Genomic DNA, 17,927 nt, shown 5'->3' with positions numbered 1-17,927 from the left:
TACAAAGGCACAAGTGACACAAGACAATAATAGAGGTTAAAGGTGGTCACAGACTTGGTTTTCTTTTATCCACTGTTTGAGGTGTGTTTTGAAGGTTGCATGTGTTTGTGAGTCTCTTATTGTGAGTGGGAGAATATTCCAATATTTAGTTCATTTGACTGACAGAACAGTCTGTGTGGGACCTCACAGTCTCCTCAGGCTGTGGCCCCTGGTGCCGATCCCACTGGCAGACTTCAGATTTATAAAGTCCTTCAAAGGAGGAGGAGAATATGGAGGACTAAAAGTGCCAAAATGAAATATATAAATATATAATTAATTAAATCATTAAATGTGTCATCAATTATTTAATATTGGAAATAAATCAACAAATATATAAATAGATATATAATTATTTAATTAATTAAATGCATGTGTTATTAAATAATAAATTAATTTATATATTACCAATTTTAAACAATTAATTACACATTTAAATAATTATATTTATTTGTTGATTTATTTCCAATATTAAATAATTGATGACACATTTAATGATTTAATTAATTATATATTTATATATTTCATTTTGGCACTTTTAGTCCTCCTTAGAGAGCAAGTCCGTGCAAAATTTTACATATAAAACACGCATTTTTAAAATGAACCAAAATTATGAAAATTTAGTAAATTATGTTTATCTAAAACAGCGCAATGGTGAAAACGAAAATGGCTTTCGACTTGAGATTTTACAAAATCTATGAAACTAACGGATCAAAACGCATCACCGTGACGTCACGCCGACAAAGAGACGTGGCAAGCGGAAGCCTTAATCATCATCAGAGCCGTTGGTTTGCTCCGTTTCATTCAGCAGGGAGGAAGAAGCCAGGAAGTCGAGGCAACCCCCGAACTAACCGACTAATCGGAGAAATGGCTTCGAATAATGGCTCAGTCGGCAAGTGGGAAGTAGTGAAGAAAGGGAAGAAGAACAGCAGCTCAGGAGGAGGCAACAAGAGCGGGACTGACAAGAAGCCGGGCAGCAGCGGGGGAAGGAAAGCTCTGGGTGAATCCAACCAGCCGTCCAGACGTGAGTGAACACGGCCCGCTGCTAGCTGCTCCGTGACCTACTTACCTCACTGTTAAAGATCACTTTGAAGGAGGAGGATGGGGCTACATGTGCTGCTGTTTCAAGTCTAAAAAAAAACGCCTCATTAACGCTTTTTATTTCGTGTTTCTTTATCATACGGAAAACAAAAAGAGACTTCTTCTTCTTCTTCTTCTTCTTCTATCTGATTTGACAAGCTTAGCATCGTAGCATAGCATCCCGCACCAAACCTCCCCCTCGACTTCCTACGATTTATATTTTGTGTGTCCCGTTCATTCGCGTAACTTTACTACATCGCCTGTGCTCACATACATATTTTAAATTCATTATTGAGCCTCACACAGCTGTGATGAAGTTACTAACCGGCTAAAATGTGTAGTTAGTTTTTTGCATCCCAATGTGTCAACACGAGCAACGTCATCACTGAGGAGCTGTGAGTGTGCAGCAGGAGTGAAACACTTTCTCACCTTTTTATCACCTTTTTTATTGTTAAATGCATATTCAGGGTGTTGTTACAGTGCAGCTTAACTATATAATGTGCATTCAGGCAAATAATAATATGTAGGAAATCTGGAAAAGACAAGACAGCTGTCACTGCCACATCACTTCTAGAGTTGATTGTTTTATGTACAGTTTAATTTATTGTAATTGGAAAGATATGTTTATCTTGCCAAAGTGAAAATATAACACACATTTAAGTACAATGAAATAATTACAAAAAATAAAGTAACAGAGCTGTGCAGGATAGCAGTATTACAAAAAGAGTATACATAAAAACAGTTTGTGTTTAACTTGAAAACAAAAGTAAAAAATTTAACTTTTTGCATTTCTTTGTGTATGTACAGTTTGTTTTCCGTATACTCAAAAAATCGTATCTAAAGTACAAGCCAAACATTTTATTTATAACTAAAAAAAATTTGAGGAACTTTCTAACATTCATAAGAGACAACGAAAAAAGAAAGAAGCTGAAAGGCGAGATTTGTTTGCAAGAAATTTTTAATAAATAACTAAAGTTTCATCAAAATGTGACATTAATGACATGACATGGATTTAGCCAAACTGGCTAAAAGATTTGGTGCTCCTTCATTATGATAAACATTTATGTACATTTATTGCGCTCATAAAAGATAGGTGCACTGAATTAATTTGATTGATTTATCAAATAGTATTAATTTTCTTCTGAAAACTGTCCTTATTAGAACCCTTATTATAAACTACTAGGTCTGTATCGGTGAAGGAATTCTCCCTGTGGTGATTCAGGGTGGCTAAATAGCCGGAGACGTGCTTATTATTGTTTATTTTCAGCCCAAGCGTCTGTCCACAGACTGCTCGCACACTGTTCTGTGGAGTGAATGTTTGTGTCTGCTGCTGATTGTCACTGGTTTGCTAGGTGAGACCTCAAATTGGATGTGTTCCTCGTTTCACAGGGATTTCTTTTTTTTTTACCGCAGATTTTACAAACGGCATCATCTGAATTAGCTGGTTCTCCTTTTTCATTTGGCTGAAAGCCGTAATGTTCCTAAATGGGCGAAGTTACATTCGCTTTAGGTACCAGTGCAGTTACTGTCTGAACAAGAGGCGGGGGGAGGCGACACATGCAGTTGTGACGTTTGCCTCCATGCTCCAACGTTGGCTTTTGAATACTGCAGTCATTTTATTTTTTATTTTTTTGCGGTTACCGCGACAGCACTATAAACTACAGGCCCAGCTGATTTAGAAAGTTGTTAATGCTTTAAACAAATGAAAAAGTATTTGATGCTTTTGAAACTTTTTATCTTCCTGTAAACTAATTAACTGTGACCTGGACAATTAAAGTTATATCACAGTGAAACATCAAAAGTCCTGTCTCAGGTCTAGAGCAGGGATTGGAGGACATCAGGGCTGCTTTATCAGCTTGGTAAAGTTTGCAACCGTCCTGTGGTCCTTGAGAGGCACATGAGAGCCCAAAGCTTAATGTGGGTCAATCGATTTACCACCGCCATCAAAGTCCAGTATCAGCTGAAAGGGCCTAAAGGTGCGTCATGGTTTATTACATGATTTTTGAAGCTCTGCTTTGGAAAGTTTGCCATGTGCTTAAAAGTTTAAATGTGTTTTTCATATTTCAAATGCTGCATTTTCTCTTCTTCAATCAGATACAGTGATGATAAACCAGGAACAGACAGAATTAGTATTAAACTGGCGTTTAAAAGGAGCCACTCAGTCAATTACTCGGGCAGTCCACTGTGTGATGATACCTTATCGTGCCCAGCCCAGCATAACATAATAATGACAGACCTTAAATAGATAGTTTTGTGTTTTATTCAGCATAGCATACTTGACATTTAGTGAACAATGCAGGAAGTCACCTTGAGTACCTCGACTCTTCACAGGTATTGCTTTGACCTAAGTTATGGGTGACAGAAAAGATTAGGGCTTCCTCTGCCATCGTTGTTTGTTTATGCGAAACTTTTATCAGCAAATCATCCCGTCCAAAGTCTTTCTGCCAGATCACAGTGACCACGTCTAGTTACGGTGGCGTAAAGGTCTAGTATAAAATAAATACTCAGCCCTGAAAGTGCACTTCAGCAAATATATGGATTCAAACCAAAGTCACAGAGATAAGTGTCAAAATTGCCAAGCCTTCTTTTTCACCAAATCTTAATTTATCCCTTGAAAAGCTGAAACACTTGAATCATGAGACTGTAACAGTTGCCTTGAGCTTGTGGTCTTGTTCAAAAGCTGCCAGCCACAAGTTCGGCTTGAGGGTTTTTATATTTGTTGGAGCAGACTCTATACTTTTTGTGCCTGGTGTCATGAAGACAACGGAGAGAAAAATGTGTCTAATGGCTGATTCTGCATGGAACAGTTTTTAACAGTTGAGACTAGATAAATTGACAAACCAGGATCTAAACTTCATTAATAACTTAAACATAGACAGAGTGAAATATGTTCATCGACTGATTGCATTTTCCATACCCTTACTTTGAGGAGGTCATATTTTAGACAGCTGATATAACACTGTGTCCACTGGACGTGTTTCACATTACATGTCTGGACATGTTATAGGATATGTGACACAAGCTCTTCCTTCAGCAGCGGTGATTATGTCAAGTTCAAAAAGTTATTTAAATGCCTCAAACTTTGTGGGTACCTTCATTTGAAGGGGGACACCATCAGCTGTTCGTCAACTGCTTACTGTATATTATTATATTGATTTCAAGAGTAAAAATAAAAAACTTGATTAACTGAAGATGTTCTCCTTAATTGAACATTTTAACTAAAAAAAATCTACTGCTAAACTAGCTGCACTTAAACGATTTGCCGATTGAATACATAACTTGATTCAAGGGGTTACATTTTGATATGGCAATACTGTTAGCAAGGCAGCGTGTTGGGATGTATTTTCTGAGTTTAGGGAAACTGCAGCACCTTCAATTGGTCCCTTCTGTACAGAATCAATGAATGTGTTCATGAATCCTCCCGATATCAAGTGCTAGAATTGCTGTAATTAAACAGGAACAATATTACCATAACAGTTTATGGCAGTTTAAGTTTAAGACAGTTTCCAAGAATCAAGTGAACATCGCTTTGAAAAAAGGAGCCTCATCACTCTGTCAAACCAGTTTGTGATTTGTCACCCGTCTATTTAAATGTCAAACATCATCACAAGACAAAGAGAGGAGTAACGTCTCAAGGGAACATTTTGGAGATCGTTCAAGAAAGGAGGCATGAAGAGGAGGCGTAAAAAACAAATACCTGAATCGAAAGCAAAAGCAAAATGCAGAAGGAGTGACTTACAGGCACTATATAAACTCCATACATACTGTTGGTGTATACATCTTAATTTACAACACAGTAAAACTCCCCACACAGCAAGTTTAAACTAATGTCACTTTTATTTGTTGGGCTGTATTAATCTTAAAATAATATAAGATAACAACTGAATACTGACTCAACTGTAAATTGGATCACAAATATTGGGAGCTGATTTGCTTTCAGTTGTGTGAATGTTTTTGTCTCCTCTGGTTTTCTACAATTCAACAGTTTTATTCAAATTGAATGAAAACAAATGGACTGAAAAGCACCTAGAGATCAAATAACAATGACACAATCCATCAGTATCCTAATTCTCATTTCAGAGTACGCTCACAGTCTATAGACTGCACAGGGACTGTTGTGGAAGAGACTTCGGACGCAGTCCTCATGTCCGTAACCAGAGGTGTAATCTGAGTAAAAGTTCAGTACCCGGCCTGGCCCTCTTACAGGGAAGGGTGGACTCGAATGGATTCTCACACCAGCAGAAGAATAGCTGACAGGATGCTTCACATATAGAGTGAGAGCAAAACACTTTCAGACACTTCACAGAACGGACAACACAGGGCAAAGCTTGCTCGTCTTTCTTTGTGGGTTAATATGGGAATGTCATTGTTCTTCTTTTTTCATGAAAAAGAAGCTCAAAACTCTTGATATCGTTTATGATATCGCTTTCTTCCCAATTCAGTCCTGGTTATGCTTTTTAAGCTGAGACATTAGCTACTTTCAGAGTGGGCAGAATAGACTGAGTCTGTTTTACTCTAATGGAGAGTATAATTCCAGTGCAGAGAAGTGAGGAATTATCCAACATTTAAACTGGGAAGTTGTGGCCATAGAGTCATAACTTCCTCCTTCTTTGTTTCACAGTCCTGCTTCGGGCCGACACACACACACACACACACACACACACACACACACACACACACACACACACACACACACACACACACACACACACACCAGATATAGATTTAGTTCTGTCAGCAACTTGTACAGCTGAATGATCAGTGAACAACTGGTGACCTCTGTCACCATAGACTCAGGTTTGAGGGCGGGTCTGACTTGGATTCTTGAGTGGACTTGTGGTTAAATACTGTAAATATCTTTGCTTTGAGATTAAGGACAGGACCCACGTGGAGCAGCTTACTACTCTTAAATTACTTCAGTAATGAAACGTGTTTTGTTGTCAGTCTTATCATTTTAAAGTTCTTACGTACTGGAAATAAAAGCCTACATTTTGTGGGTAAATTGTACTATTGAAATTTAAATCAGGCTTCTTAAAATACTTGATAAAAAGGCCAAAAATATCTGATCTAAGCTTTAATGGTTCCACAGTTGACATTTTTTAAGATTTGACACTCAATCAGCTGCTAGGTAAATGTTAAGTTCACCCTGTTCCTGAAGTAGTTCATTTGAACTGCTCAGGCTTAAATAAAAACAGAGTTGCAGTGGTTGATTTTGTTTACAGAAAAGGTCTGAACAAGTAACACAGAGGGGAATACTTTGAATTTTCCTGCGTCTTAACTCATGTCCTTTGTGAACTGTAATGAGTGTTGCATGAATATTCTCTGGAAAAATAGAAAACCCATTACACAAGCCATCGAGGGAGGCTGGCAGCACAGAATGTTAGGGGAGGGAGCAGCCATGGGAGGGGAATTTCATGGTTTTATGGATTGATTTGATTTTGAGGACGCTCGGGGAAAGAAAGTGTTACAGAAGACCAAAGAAGTTCAAAAAGTGGCAGACTGGTATCTGAACGGAGCAGCCTGATTAACCAAAGCTTTACCTTGTCTCCTGCAGCCCCCCTGAAGATGTCAGAGACTCTGTATGACGGCTTTGAGAAGATGGGAAAGAAACAGAACAAGGAGCAGGTGCCGCCACCACCAGCAGAGCCTGAAAATAAGAAGCCGTCATCGAGTAAACCATCAAAGAAAACGCCACCCAGCAATACAGTCGCCCCCACGACTCACAGGACCCTCGAGGAAGCCTTCAAAGCCGTGAGTAATGACCAAACCTTCCACATCAGGCCCTTTCTTTAAGCCTCTTTCTTGTCGAGAAAATTAGATATTGAAATTTGTGAATACTCTGGTGGCTCTTATCTCAAGCTTAAACAAAGCCAAGCTCTTTTTTCTATTGCAGTTTAGTTAGAAGAGAACCCTTTTTTTGGATTATGTTGAAGTCTTTGTGGGTGCTTAAACACATGATTGGTTGCTAAAACTGATATTTTTCCATTCTGAATAGTGGTGTAATAATTTGTCTTATCTTTGTCAGGGACAAAAATAAATCTAAAAGGCTCTGGAAAACCTCTAAAGCTATAAAAATCAGCGTACAAACACAGATTCAATGCCGCATTGTGGGATATTTAAAACCAACCATCACATGCTGTAACACAGTTTCATCTTTCCATAATGGACATGTTGTTTCTTATCATACAGCCTTAATGTTTCCCCTGTCTCGTCCTTGTTTTTTAGTTGGATGTTGCAGACCTGAAGCAGCAGTTGGCTCGGAGTCAGACCCTGTTCCCAGATAACCCATCAGTGTGGGTCAAAGACCTGGCAGGATACCTCAACCTAAATCTGACGGCACCAGAGGCTGAGCCCACACTCAGCAGCTACGCTCACGGTCGGTCACATATATATATCTACTTATCTATACATTACATATATTATTTCTGAGAACCTATATGATAAAACAATCTGTTTGTTGTCGCTTAACCCTTTTATTTCTGTCTTTTTGTCCTCAGACTACCCATACTGCCTTACAGGAAAAGAGCTGAAAGGCGTAATCAAAGGCCTAATCGGACGTTGCAGTGACATCCTGCCAGATTTCTTTGACCACTGTGTTTATACTATGCTCAGGGAGCTGGACAGACAGTCAGGTAGGTTTGTCACAATCTGCTGTGAGGTGGTAACAAGTTTTAATATGATTTACATGTGAAACCATCTCTCCTCGCTGCTGTCTCTCACATTTCCCTTTTTATAGGTGCTATTTACATGGCTTCACAATTAATCAAATTATTATCAATGTGGCAATTCATCCAAGTTCAATTTTTCATAGAGGTGACATTTGTGGTAAAACAGCCTAATTATAAAGTACTGTAGAGCTGCTGTTCTCTTAGTCGTCTCCTCCAGATATAACCCAGCTCTCTTAGGAAGTAATGTTGATCATTGCAAAATACATCAGGCTGTGCAGAAACAAGATATTGCAAAGAGAATAGAGGGGAGAAGAAAGTATATGACATACCCATCCAGTATGACATAAATCAAGATCATTGTAATTATATGGTGACATCTTAGACCACAAGGTTACTTGGACACTATAAATCAGTATCTAACATTGATTTGTTTACAATAACAGAGGGGAGGCTACCAGTGTCAAGTTAAAGAACATACAAAAAACTTCCCTAAAGCTTCTTCCATCTGTGTGTTTTTTCCAGGAGAATCTCTGCATGGCTACAGAGTTTGCATTCAGGCGATCTTGCAGGACAAACCCAGAATAGCAACCCAAAACCTGCCAGAGGTAAGTGTGTGTGTGTGTGTGTGTGTGTGTGTGTGTGTGTGTGTGTGTGTGTGTGTGTGTGTGTGTGTGTGTGTGTGTGTGTGTGTGTGTGTGTGTGTCTTTGAGTCGTGCAGATAACAGCCAGATGATTTCTTCCCTGCTGCTGTCGGCTCTGAATCGTCCTCACAGATTCAGTTCTTTTGTCAAATGAACTCTAGATTCATGTTTTGCAATAACATGTTGTAAGTAACCACCCTGCTCTCCTCCTTCTCCTTCCTCTAAAGTATTTGGAGTTGCTGCGGTCTGTTCAGAATCGACCAGTGAAGTGTTTGACCATCATGTGGGCGCTTGGCCAGGCTGGATTTTATGACCTTAGCCAGGGACTACGAGGTAATGGCCAGTCAAACATTGCACAAATACTCTACAGGCATTCTTACACAACTAGCGAAAATATGTCTACACATCACATTCTGCATCGTATTAGTCCTAGTCTCTGTCTGCGCCCCCTTTGTCCTACTTTCCTAATAATACGTGCAGACAGAAATCCAGGGTTGGGGGTTTAATGAAGCAACAGTGCACATTAGAGCAGTAACACATTCACCAGCAGCCATCTGGGAGGATTAACACATGCCACCTCTAAAAACTCAGCTGCTGCTCTGGGTCTTTGCCTGCTATTTTGTGAGGCTTTGAGGTGGGAGAGAGGTGGGTGTTAGTATGTGGGCATAGAAGCATAAATATTCTTAGAAGATGACAAAACAGCCTTCATCTGCAAAACGAACACGATTGAGCACCAGTAAACTCTCGCCAAAGGAAGAAACACACACACTGATTTAAGTGTCCTGCTTGCTCCTTTGTGCCTAAAGAGTCCTATACTCTGTCTTCATCATGAACACTTACATTCCCCACAGTGTCTGTCATACTGACCTACCCTGAACTCTGTCACTCATGTCATATTACTTCTAGATGCTTATTTTGATATTTATTGCTTACTTTTGCCACCTTATTTCAACTCTTTCACTTTATCTCATAACTGGTCACTTTAACTTAAACTTGCCACTTAATGAATCTCAATGTCCTATAGAGTGTGTAGTTACATCTTAATTGTTGTATAGTTTACTTCATACTTGCTAATAATAGTTGTGAATACATTGTACTTTTATTTTTAATGTGTTACTATATATTCTTGTTGTATTTGTACTCATATGCATGCTCTTCTTCTTGTCTTTTACTGCGGCAACACTTGAATTTCCCCACTGGGGATCAATAAAGGATTATCTTATTTTATTATATTTAAGTTTGAATATTTAAATTGAATAGTCTTGGTAAAGTGCCATTAATTGAAAAAACAATCAAGAGTTTCCTAGCTGTGCCTGAGTCTTGTATGTGATCCGACTCTGCAAATGTTCTAAGACTTTTCCTTATATTTATTTATTTCCTAACAGTTAATGTGAGATGAACAAAATTCAGTTCAGTTCTTTTAACATTTCAGACTTGTATAACTACTGTATAACAGTGAATTATCCCAGCGATGATTTGTGCTTTTTCCACCAACACCCAGAAGAAACGCCTGCAGAGCTCATTCATTCCTGATGTCGTTTTAGTCTGTCCACCATTTTTTAATTATTTTTTTCTCTTAAATGATTAAACCATGCAATAACAAGTCATGTTTTTCTGCTGCAGTAGCTCCGGGCTTTTTGAAACTGAAAGCTGGAAAGGTCAGCATTTACTGCGAGGACTTAATGTTTCTATGACGTGAATACACTTCTTTATTTGTGTTTCAGTGTGGCTGGGTATCATGCTTCCTGTCCTGGGAGTCAAGTCCTTGTCTTCATATGCGATTGCATATCTGGAGAGACTTCTGCTGTGAGTGTCTCTCAGAAATGTCTCTAAATTTGTTTTTAGAATAAAACTACACATTTACACAATTTATATGAAGAGTGACTTCAAAATATGATCACTCCTGAGTAAAATCTAAATTGCATTTTATTTATTTATTTATTTAAAATAGGGACAGTGTAACCATGTATATATGCCAGATTTTAGCCATAGGTTTATTTTCGTCTGTAGTCCCTTGGCAGGTTGGTGGTTCACACGCTTCTCATTTACATAACCGCAATGAATGAAGACCAAACAACAACATAAAATGAATACATTATTTGACAGAGACACATATATACAAGCATAGAAAGTGACTGTTAAATGTTGTTCAAGATACACCAGGATAAAGTGACCTTCAGAGTTAAAGTCGTAGTTCCATTGTATCAATGTCAGAGTAGTTAATGAGTACTTCAGGCTCAAGTCCTTACATCAAAGAAGTTGGAACCAGCAAATATTTTCCACTTTAGTTGAAAAATGACTGAAACCATTGATTAACAGTGACATCTTTGTGTGGTTGACTTAGCCCTAACAGAGGGACACAGGGTTCGGGTCGTATATGTGTGACTCTTCCTTTGAACTTATCTTTGTGCATCATGTTTTTCTTCCAGACTTCATGCGAACCTGACAAAGGGATTTGGCATCATGGGTCCTAAAGAGTTCTTTCCTCTACTGGATTTTGCCTTCATGCCCAAGAATGCCCTCTCTTCAAGGTAAATGTTCTATAAGTCAAACACTAAACCCACTCATATCGTTTCCTTCAGTAAAAAAGATCTATGATTGTGTCTTCTCGATGCAATCCCTAATTATCCAAAATCCAACATCAACTAGTCCTGATGTTAATTGTTCCAATCTGGGGAACCCCCGCCTTCCCCTTTAGATACTATTCTTCTTTAAACCAGGGGACATCAGTTGTCATTTATAAATTACAATTGTGATTTCATTTTTTTTGTATGCTGTATTGTCATCAGAGTTACTGCATTCTTCTTTCTGTGTATAAAGTAATGATGCTGGTTTTGTTTGTGTTCAGTCTGCAGGAGCAGCTGAGGCGTCTGTACCCTCGACTGAAGGCCCTCGCGTTTGGAGCCAAACCCGAGACCACCTTACACACATACCTGCCATCATTCCTGTCCAGAGCCACGCCGCACTGCCCAGATGACATGAAGAGAGAGGTACACACATGTACACACACACTTTGGAAGTTATCCTCATCTTGTCTGTATTGATTCTGCATCTGCTCATGTCCTGATGTAGTTAAGCACATCACAGCATCATATATATATACTGACCTTTGACCTATCGAAAAGTATGTTGTTTCAACCTCATGGTGATAATCAAAACAGAATATTATTGACACACAAGTAAGCTTTAATGGAGAATCCACACTCAAAACACAATAACAATATTAATACCAGATAGCCAGCAACTTCCACACTTTGATATAGTGGATAAAAAATACATATTTACATTAAATTGTGAAAAATGTCAACATAAAAATAGTTTACAGTAGTTAGAAAACAGTCAGAGACAACCGTCTTTATCACTAATGGAATATAGACATATTTTAGACTACAATGTATTTATTTTGTGCTGATTGATCATCACACGCACAAAAAACGGCTATAAGGAGAGAAGTAGAAAAATGCTTTGAAGAGAATCATAGCTTTAACATTTGGAAGAGAAAAGTCTTAATTCTATATCTCTCTTTCCTCCTCCTCCTCCTCCTCCTCTTTTGTTTTTCTGCAGTTGCTCAGCAGTATGACGGAGTGTTTGTGCGTGGATGTTCAGAGTCTAGGAGTGTGGAGGCAGCTCTATACTAAACACTTACCCCAGTCCAGGTGAGTTATACATCTCTCTTATTCTCTGAAACTGTAGAAATTGGAAAGAAAAGAAAAGTCTAATCCTGTATGTAAAAAAAAAAAAAACAACGACGTTGAATATAGGTTTCTGGATTTCGTGGTTACTGATAGAAAAAGCTGACTTTTGATGCCTCTCTCTTTCTTTCTCTCCAGTCTGCTGTTGAACCATTTATTCAAATCCTGGAATATTCTGCCTCCAAAGGTAAGACTCCTGCTGTGATATTTACAACAAAACTTTCCTCCCTCAAGACAGCTCAGTAATAAACTTGGTATATGGTATGTTGTATCATCTTCTGTTTGACATTTTATTTTATTTTCTTTCAATGTTCAGCTCCGAAAGAACCTTGAAGAAACAATCCAGTCTTTCAGAGTGACCAACGAGGAGATGAAGGACACCATCGAAACTCAGGAACTTCAGGAGTGCAATAACCTGTGCCAGGTGAGACCGACAAACGGTGTAAAAGCTTCAATTTAGCCATAGAGTGATGAGATGTTTGAAAATGTCTCAAACGTAATAATCAAGGGAATATTTAGCATTTAATAGTTGTGGGTTTGAGACTTCTGCTTGTATTGTAACATTGATGGCCTTTCCATGTGCCTTACCTTTCACTAAAATGTTCGTTGCAGCAGCAGAACATAGTTTGTGTTTGCCGTGTAGGCGCCGACCTCATCACTCCTTGCAGTTTTATTTTACATGCAGAAATTTGAGGAGTGACGGGATGATATTTTAAGCCCCTCAGTCGGAGCATACAGGTGGATGCTGGGAGTGGTGTGGTGGAGCAAGAGTGCAGTAGGGGGAGACCGGAAATCTTATAGCTTAAATAGGAAGCTAATTGAAAGGAGGTGTTGTCAGGTGATTGTGGATAATGATGCATGCCAAGTGTGAAATCAGTGCAGCTGAAGTAGCTCGCAAGCATCGCCTCATTTATCAAGTTGATTACCACATCAGGGACAATGAAATAGACATGTTTCCCACTGGGGCGCCGGATGGCCAAGCGGTTTTGTCGCGCGCCCCACATGCAGAGGCTTTAGTCCTCGTCACAGCAGCCGTGGGATCAAATCTGGCCTCTGCCCTTTGCTGCATGTCATCCCCCACTCTCTCCTCCCAACATTTCCTGTCTGTCTTCCTGTTTCCTGTCTAAAACAAGTTTCCAACTTTCTTTAAAAAACACCACTGTCATGTTTAGAAGGAATCTACCTAACAGTCAAACATTAAAGTAGAGATTTGTATTTTGTCTCAGTATTTGCTCCTTTTGTTTTAAGAATCTGCAGGTGAAGATGCGTGGTCGTGGGTTCCCCTGGTCCAAACTGCTCATGGTTCTGCTCGTGTTTGCTGCTGGTTTCATCGCTCATGACATCAGATCCCAGGGCTCCTTTGCAGGTCTGTCTGAGTCCAGTTTTTCTTCACTAGCCTTTGAATATCTCATAAGCATTTGCTGTTTTCATGCACTCCTTTGTTGTCTTTGAGTTCTTAACAATTGTGTTTTGTGTTTTCAGATTCCACCACAGCGAGGCATCTGCGTAACTCAGGCGTCACAGCGGTGTCTCAGCAGGCCTGGGGCAAAATAGCAGTTTACTCCAAACAGGGCTTTGGGTACGGTCTCAAACATTCACGCTTACCTTTTAGCAACAAATAACAAATGTTTTTAACTCTGTCTTTATGAGCTGTTTAGCTTTTTTAAACCCATTCATTGAGTTTGTGTTTCCCTTTATTCTTTGCAGCTGGTTGGAGACAAACACCCCTCACTATTACTCTGAGTGTGTGCGGGTTTTGGGGCCGCTGATGGAACAAGGTTTAGAAAAGGCGAAAACAGCAGCCATCTTCATCTCTGAAAACACCACGCAGTTTATTCTCTGGGTCAAAGAAAAGACGCCGCTCGCAATAGAATGGGTAAGGCTGTCACCTCATGCGGTTCAGAAATCTCCACTTATCCTTTTAACCAGACAGATTCAAGGTCGTTTCTTTTGAATGAAAGAGGTTGAGCTAAAATCATGATTTACACTCATAGTTTATGTCCTCCCTCTGTGTGTCTCTGCCCAGGTGAACACAAACACCCCAGACAGTGTGTTCCAGCTGTTGGCTTATATAAGGGAGCTCCTCCTCCTCCTCCATCAGAACTACATCCTGCCAGCACTGGCTTATATATCGGAGCTGCTACAAAGAGCATGGACCAACCTACAGGACTCTTGCAAGTCAGTACTTTAAATCATCTTTTTCTCCTGGCTTCAACATTCTTTGTAAACTCTTTTTATAACAGAGATATTCATATATTAGCTTGCTCATGTACGACCGGGTAAAACTGAAGAGTTCATAATGTATTCAACACATCAGAACTGACTGCTTTTTAAAAGATTTTAACTGGAGGGAATTAATGTAGGATGAAAGAAATGTTGTATAAATAAAAATAATTAGTTATGCAATTGTTAACAGAAAGTGCCTCATCCCCAGCTATGACAATTAAGAGGTCAATTTATTGAGCAAAAATACCTCAAAATTAACTTAAACTTGGATAAATCTGATGTTTTTTTTTCTTTATTATCTGGTAGAGGTGGGGGGAAATGATTATGTAAAAATAGAGATTCTTGTCTTGTGAGATTTTAAATGGATTCATAACTTCCAAAAATCAATATTTGTTTTTGTGTAAACAGTCACTCCCTGCTAAGTGCTAAGGTTAGCTCTTTAACTCAGTAGAAAGACAAATGGAGCAATGTTGCGATCCACTTTAAAGGTACCATTACCAAATTCTGACTTGTTAGATTTTGGTAACCTTGAAAGTGAATGAAAAGTGTTTGTATTTTACCCCCATAAAGCCACATAAAGCTATGACTTCTGTCCGTGATGAATTTACAAACAGCTGGTGCGAATGGTAACTTTTATTTAAGTCATAAAGTTTGAGAAAAACTCATCAACTCGCCTTTCTTTTTCTTTCCTGCAGCGGTGAGGTGTCTGTATCGTGTCTGCAGGCGCACGCCGTGTCCTTCACCAACTCAACGTGGCAGCTGCTCCAACACACAACCTCAGCCATCAAGACGTGGGCTCAGGAGCTTCTGACACGAGCGTGAAAACATCACTAATTTACACGCATATAAAATATACACACACATTAAAAAAAATATACGCCCACACACACACTCACTGACCCAATCTGAGGTGGCCTTTCAGAGCGTCGGCTCTCCTCGTGCTGTGATTGGACACTGTGGGGTCAGACAAACAGACTCATTTCAAAAAGGACTCTTATCTCTTGTTCTGGCTAAATTTTTTAAATCAGTTTGCTGTTGTATAGATGTTTTTTTTTCTACCAATCCTTTTGTCACTGCTGGATGCAGAGGTCGTTTTTCTCTCTCTGTCCCTGAGTTTTCTACTGCAGTCAGCTGTTGCTTTAACCTTTTTGGGTTAAACAAACTAATTTATAGAAAGTGTAGGTTTGTAGATGATTTATAAACCATTTTTATTTAAAGATATTAAAAAAAAAAGTGTTATGTGAAAACTTGGTTAAGGACAGGGAAAAGACCAAAAAACATATTCCAGACTTCTTCAACCAACGTAGACCTCATCGGTTAAATTCAGATTCATCTCCCAGTCTTTGTCCAACTCACTGTGAAGTCAGATGCGGTGTTTTGTGTGTATCAGGCGCAGTAAAGCTCGTTCGTCATGCCTCTCAGTGGTAGAGCCTTGAAGAGGAACGATGTTGTGGGCAAAGAGTCACATCTGCTGGTAGTTTAACTCGTGGAGACTTGGAGTGGACAGCGTCACCCGAAACAAGACAAAGAGGAGTGTCACATGAATCAAAAAGTTCCAGAAAAAGAAAGCAAAGAAGAAATCTACATTCTGTCTTATGTGCACATTTTCTTGCCTTCTCTTTTGCTGCTTCATTATATGTCTGCTGTCTCTCCTGCTTTTTCATTTGCCATCAGTAGCTCAACACCTGAGCGAAGAAGCAGCACTGCCGTCTAATCATACTTGAAGGCTAATGATATTCTGTGTGTGCGTGCGTGTGTGTGTTTGCGTGTGTGCCGGTTGGCAAACAAAATAATTCTCAACAATGGGATCATGATAAACCCCGTGCCAACATCCTCCTGTATGCGGATATATGTATGACGAATAAATAAGAATAAACCTCTCCTCTGGTCAAGGCAAACATGTAAGACCAGCTGATTCATGAAGCCCTCCTTACAGAAAGATATATGAATGGATATGACTTATGTCTTACTTTGTAATGTAAATGATTTATAATAAAGACTTCAACCCCAGCCACTGATTTGGAATGGATGGTTAATCTTGTAAATCACACTTTTTCAGTAGTTGTGCACTTATATTTGGGTGTCCGGATTACAGATGATTAGAGACTGACATGAGAAATAAATCAAGATAAAGGGAAGATTTGTTTTCCATTATGAACTTCGAGAGTGAAGTTGAAATGTCAGGACTGTGCAATTAAGTTCAATTTAGTCATCATGAAATTAGCCTTTGCAATAAACACATTATGAAAGTCTGATTTTATCCCAATAATGTTTTCTCACTCAGCACATGTACATTTTACCAGTTGGATGAGAGTCTGGGTATGATGTTCATGCTGTCGTGCCTTTTTGATAAAGTTCAAGGTCGCTATTAGGAACCCTCTGATTAATTGGTGCCAATTAATATAAGATATTTGTTTGGATTCAGGAGGGACATGTTGCTAACACAGGTACTGAGTAAATAAAAAAGAGCAGATAGAAGTTAGCCTCTTTCAGCCGTATAATGATTATATTGAAACTTAGATTTTTTTTTCCTGACACGATAAGACTATTTTGTTTCCATTTTCTACAGTTTCAACGGATAAGAAAGATGCATGTGAAATTTCATCGATATATCCTACATTGTAAATTTTCAGAAGCAGCTCCTTTATGACGTCACAGCGGGACTGTCAGTGGTTCCCAGCCTTTTTTCACCAAACTCTCAAAAGTCTATAGGTGACCCCTGACATCCAAAACACATAGAGCTTTTTGCTCAAATGTAATTTTTTTTCAATCATGTAAAAGTTTGTCTACTGTGTTGCAACCTAAACATTCATTTTAGATCACATTTAGACTTTTTCATGTTTATTATCGTGGACAGAAGAAGAAAGGTTGTGATGACATTTTGGCACAATGGATGGCAGAAAGAGACTGCAAGTTTCTTGTTTTGGCATTGGCTGTGCATGTTTCTTGTTTTGGCATTGGCTATGCAAGTTTCTTGTTTTGGCATTGGCTGTGCATGTTTCTTGTTTTGGCATTGGCTATGCAAGTTTCTTGTTTTGGCTATGGTCTATGGAGGACTAAAAGTGCCGAAATTAAATATATAAATATATAATTAATTAAATCATTAAATGTGTCATCAATTATTTAATATTGGAAATAAATCAACAAATATATAAATAAATCTATAATTATTTAATTAATTAAATGCATGTTATTAAATAATTAAATATTTATTTAAATAGTGGAATAAATAGATGTGTTTTTACATAGAATGAATGAATATTTTAAATAATTATTTAAACATTTATTTAATTATTTATGTATTTCATAAATTATTTATTTATATATTACCAATTTTTTAATAATTAATGACACATTTAAATAATTATTTAATAACGCATGCATTTAATTAATTAAATAATTATATATGTATTTATATATTTGTTGATTTATTTCCAATATTAAATAATTGATGACACATTTAATTATTTAATTAATTATATATTTCATTTTGGCACTTTTAGTCCTCCATAATGGCCCACGGTAGCCTGTGTTCAATATACAATATATTTTGTTATTGATTAATAAATCACATTTTCAGGAAC

At 38.3% G+C, this 17,927-nt stretch overlaps 1 protein-coding gene and 1 long non-coding RNA gene across 2 annotated transcripts in view; one reads left to right on the top strand and one right to left on the bottom strand.

The window, feature by feature from the left end:
* Positions 1-17,927, bottom strand: part of LOC132984754 (uncharacterized) — a 296,934-nt gene that overhangs the window by 13,463 nt on the left and 265,544 nt on the right. The gene's annotated exons all lie outside the window — the stretch shown is intronic.
* tmem214 (transmembrane protein 214) lies at positions 875-16,353 on the top strand. Its single transcript, XM_061051648.1, has 17 exons — positions 875-1,060; positions 6,671-6,867; positions 7,342-7,492; positions 7,614-7,748; positions 8,307-8,389; positions 8,653-8,758; positions 10,150-10,231; positions 10,855-10,956; positions 11,274-11,415; positions 11,990-12,081; positions 12,256-12,304; positions 12,434-12,541; positions 13,366-13,483; positions 13,600-13,696; positions 13,825-13,993; positions 14,144-14,295; positions 15,039-16,353. Exons 1-17 carry the CDS (start codon positions 904-906, stop codon positions 15,163-15,165), a joined length of 2,067 nt encoding a protein of 688 aa, XP_060907631.1. The 5' UTR covers positions 875-903; the 3' UTR covers positions 15,166-16,353.

The sequence above is a fragment of the Labrus mixtus genome, chromosome 12, assembly GCF_963584025.1.
Source record: "Labrus mixtus chromosome 12, fLabMix1.1, whole genome shotgun sequence".
NCBI lineage: Eukaryota > Metazoa > Chordata > Actinopteri > Labriformes > Labridae > Labrus > Labrus mixtus.
The sequence above is the reverse complement of the archived record's forward strand: the minus strand, read 5'-3'. Positions and strand labels throughout refer to the sequence as shown.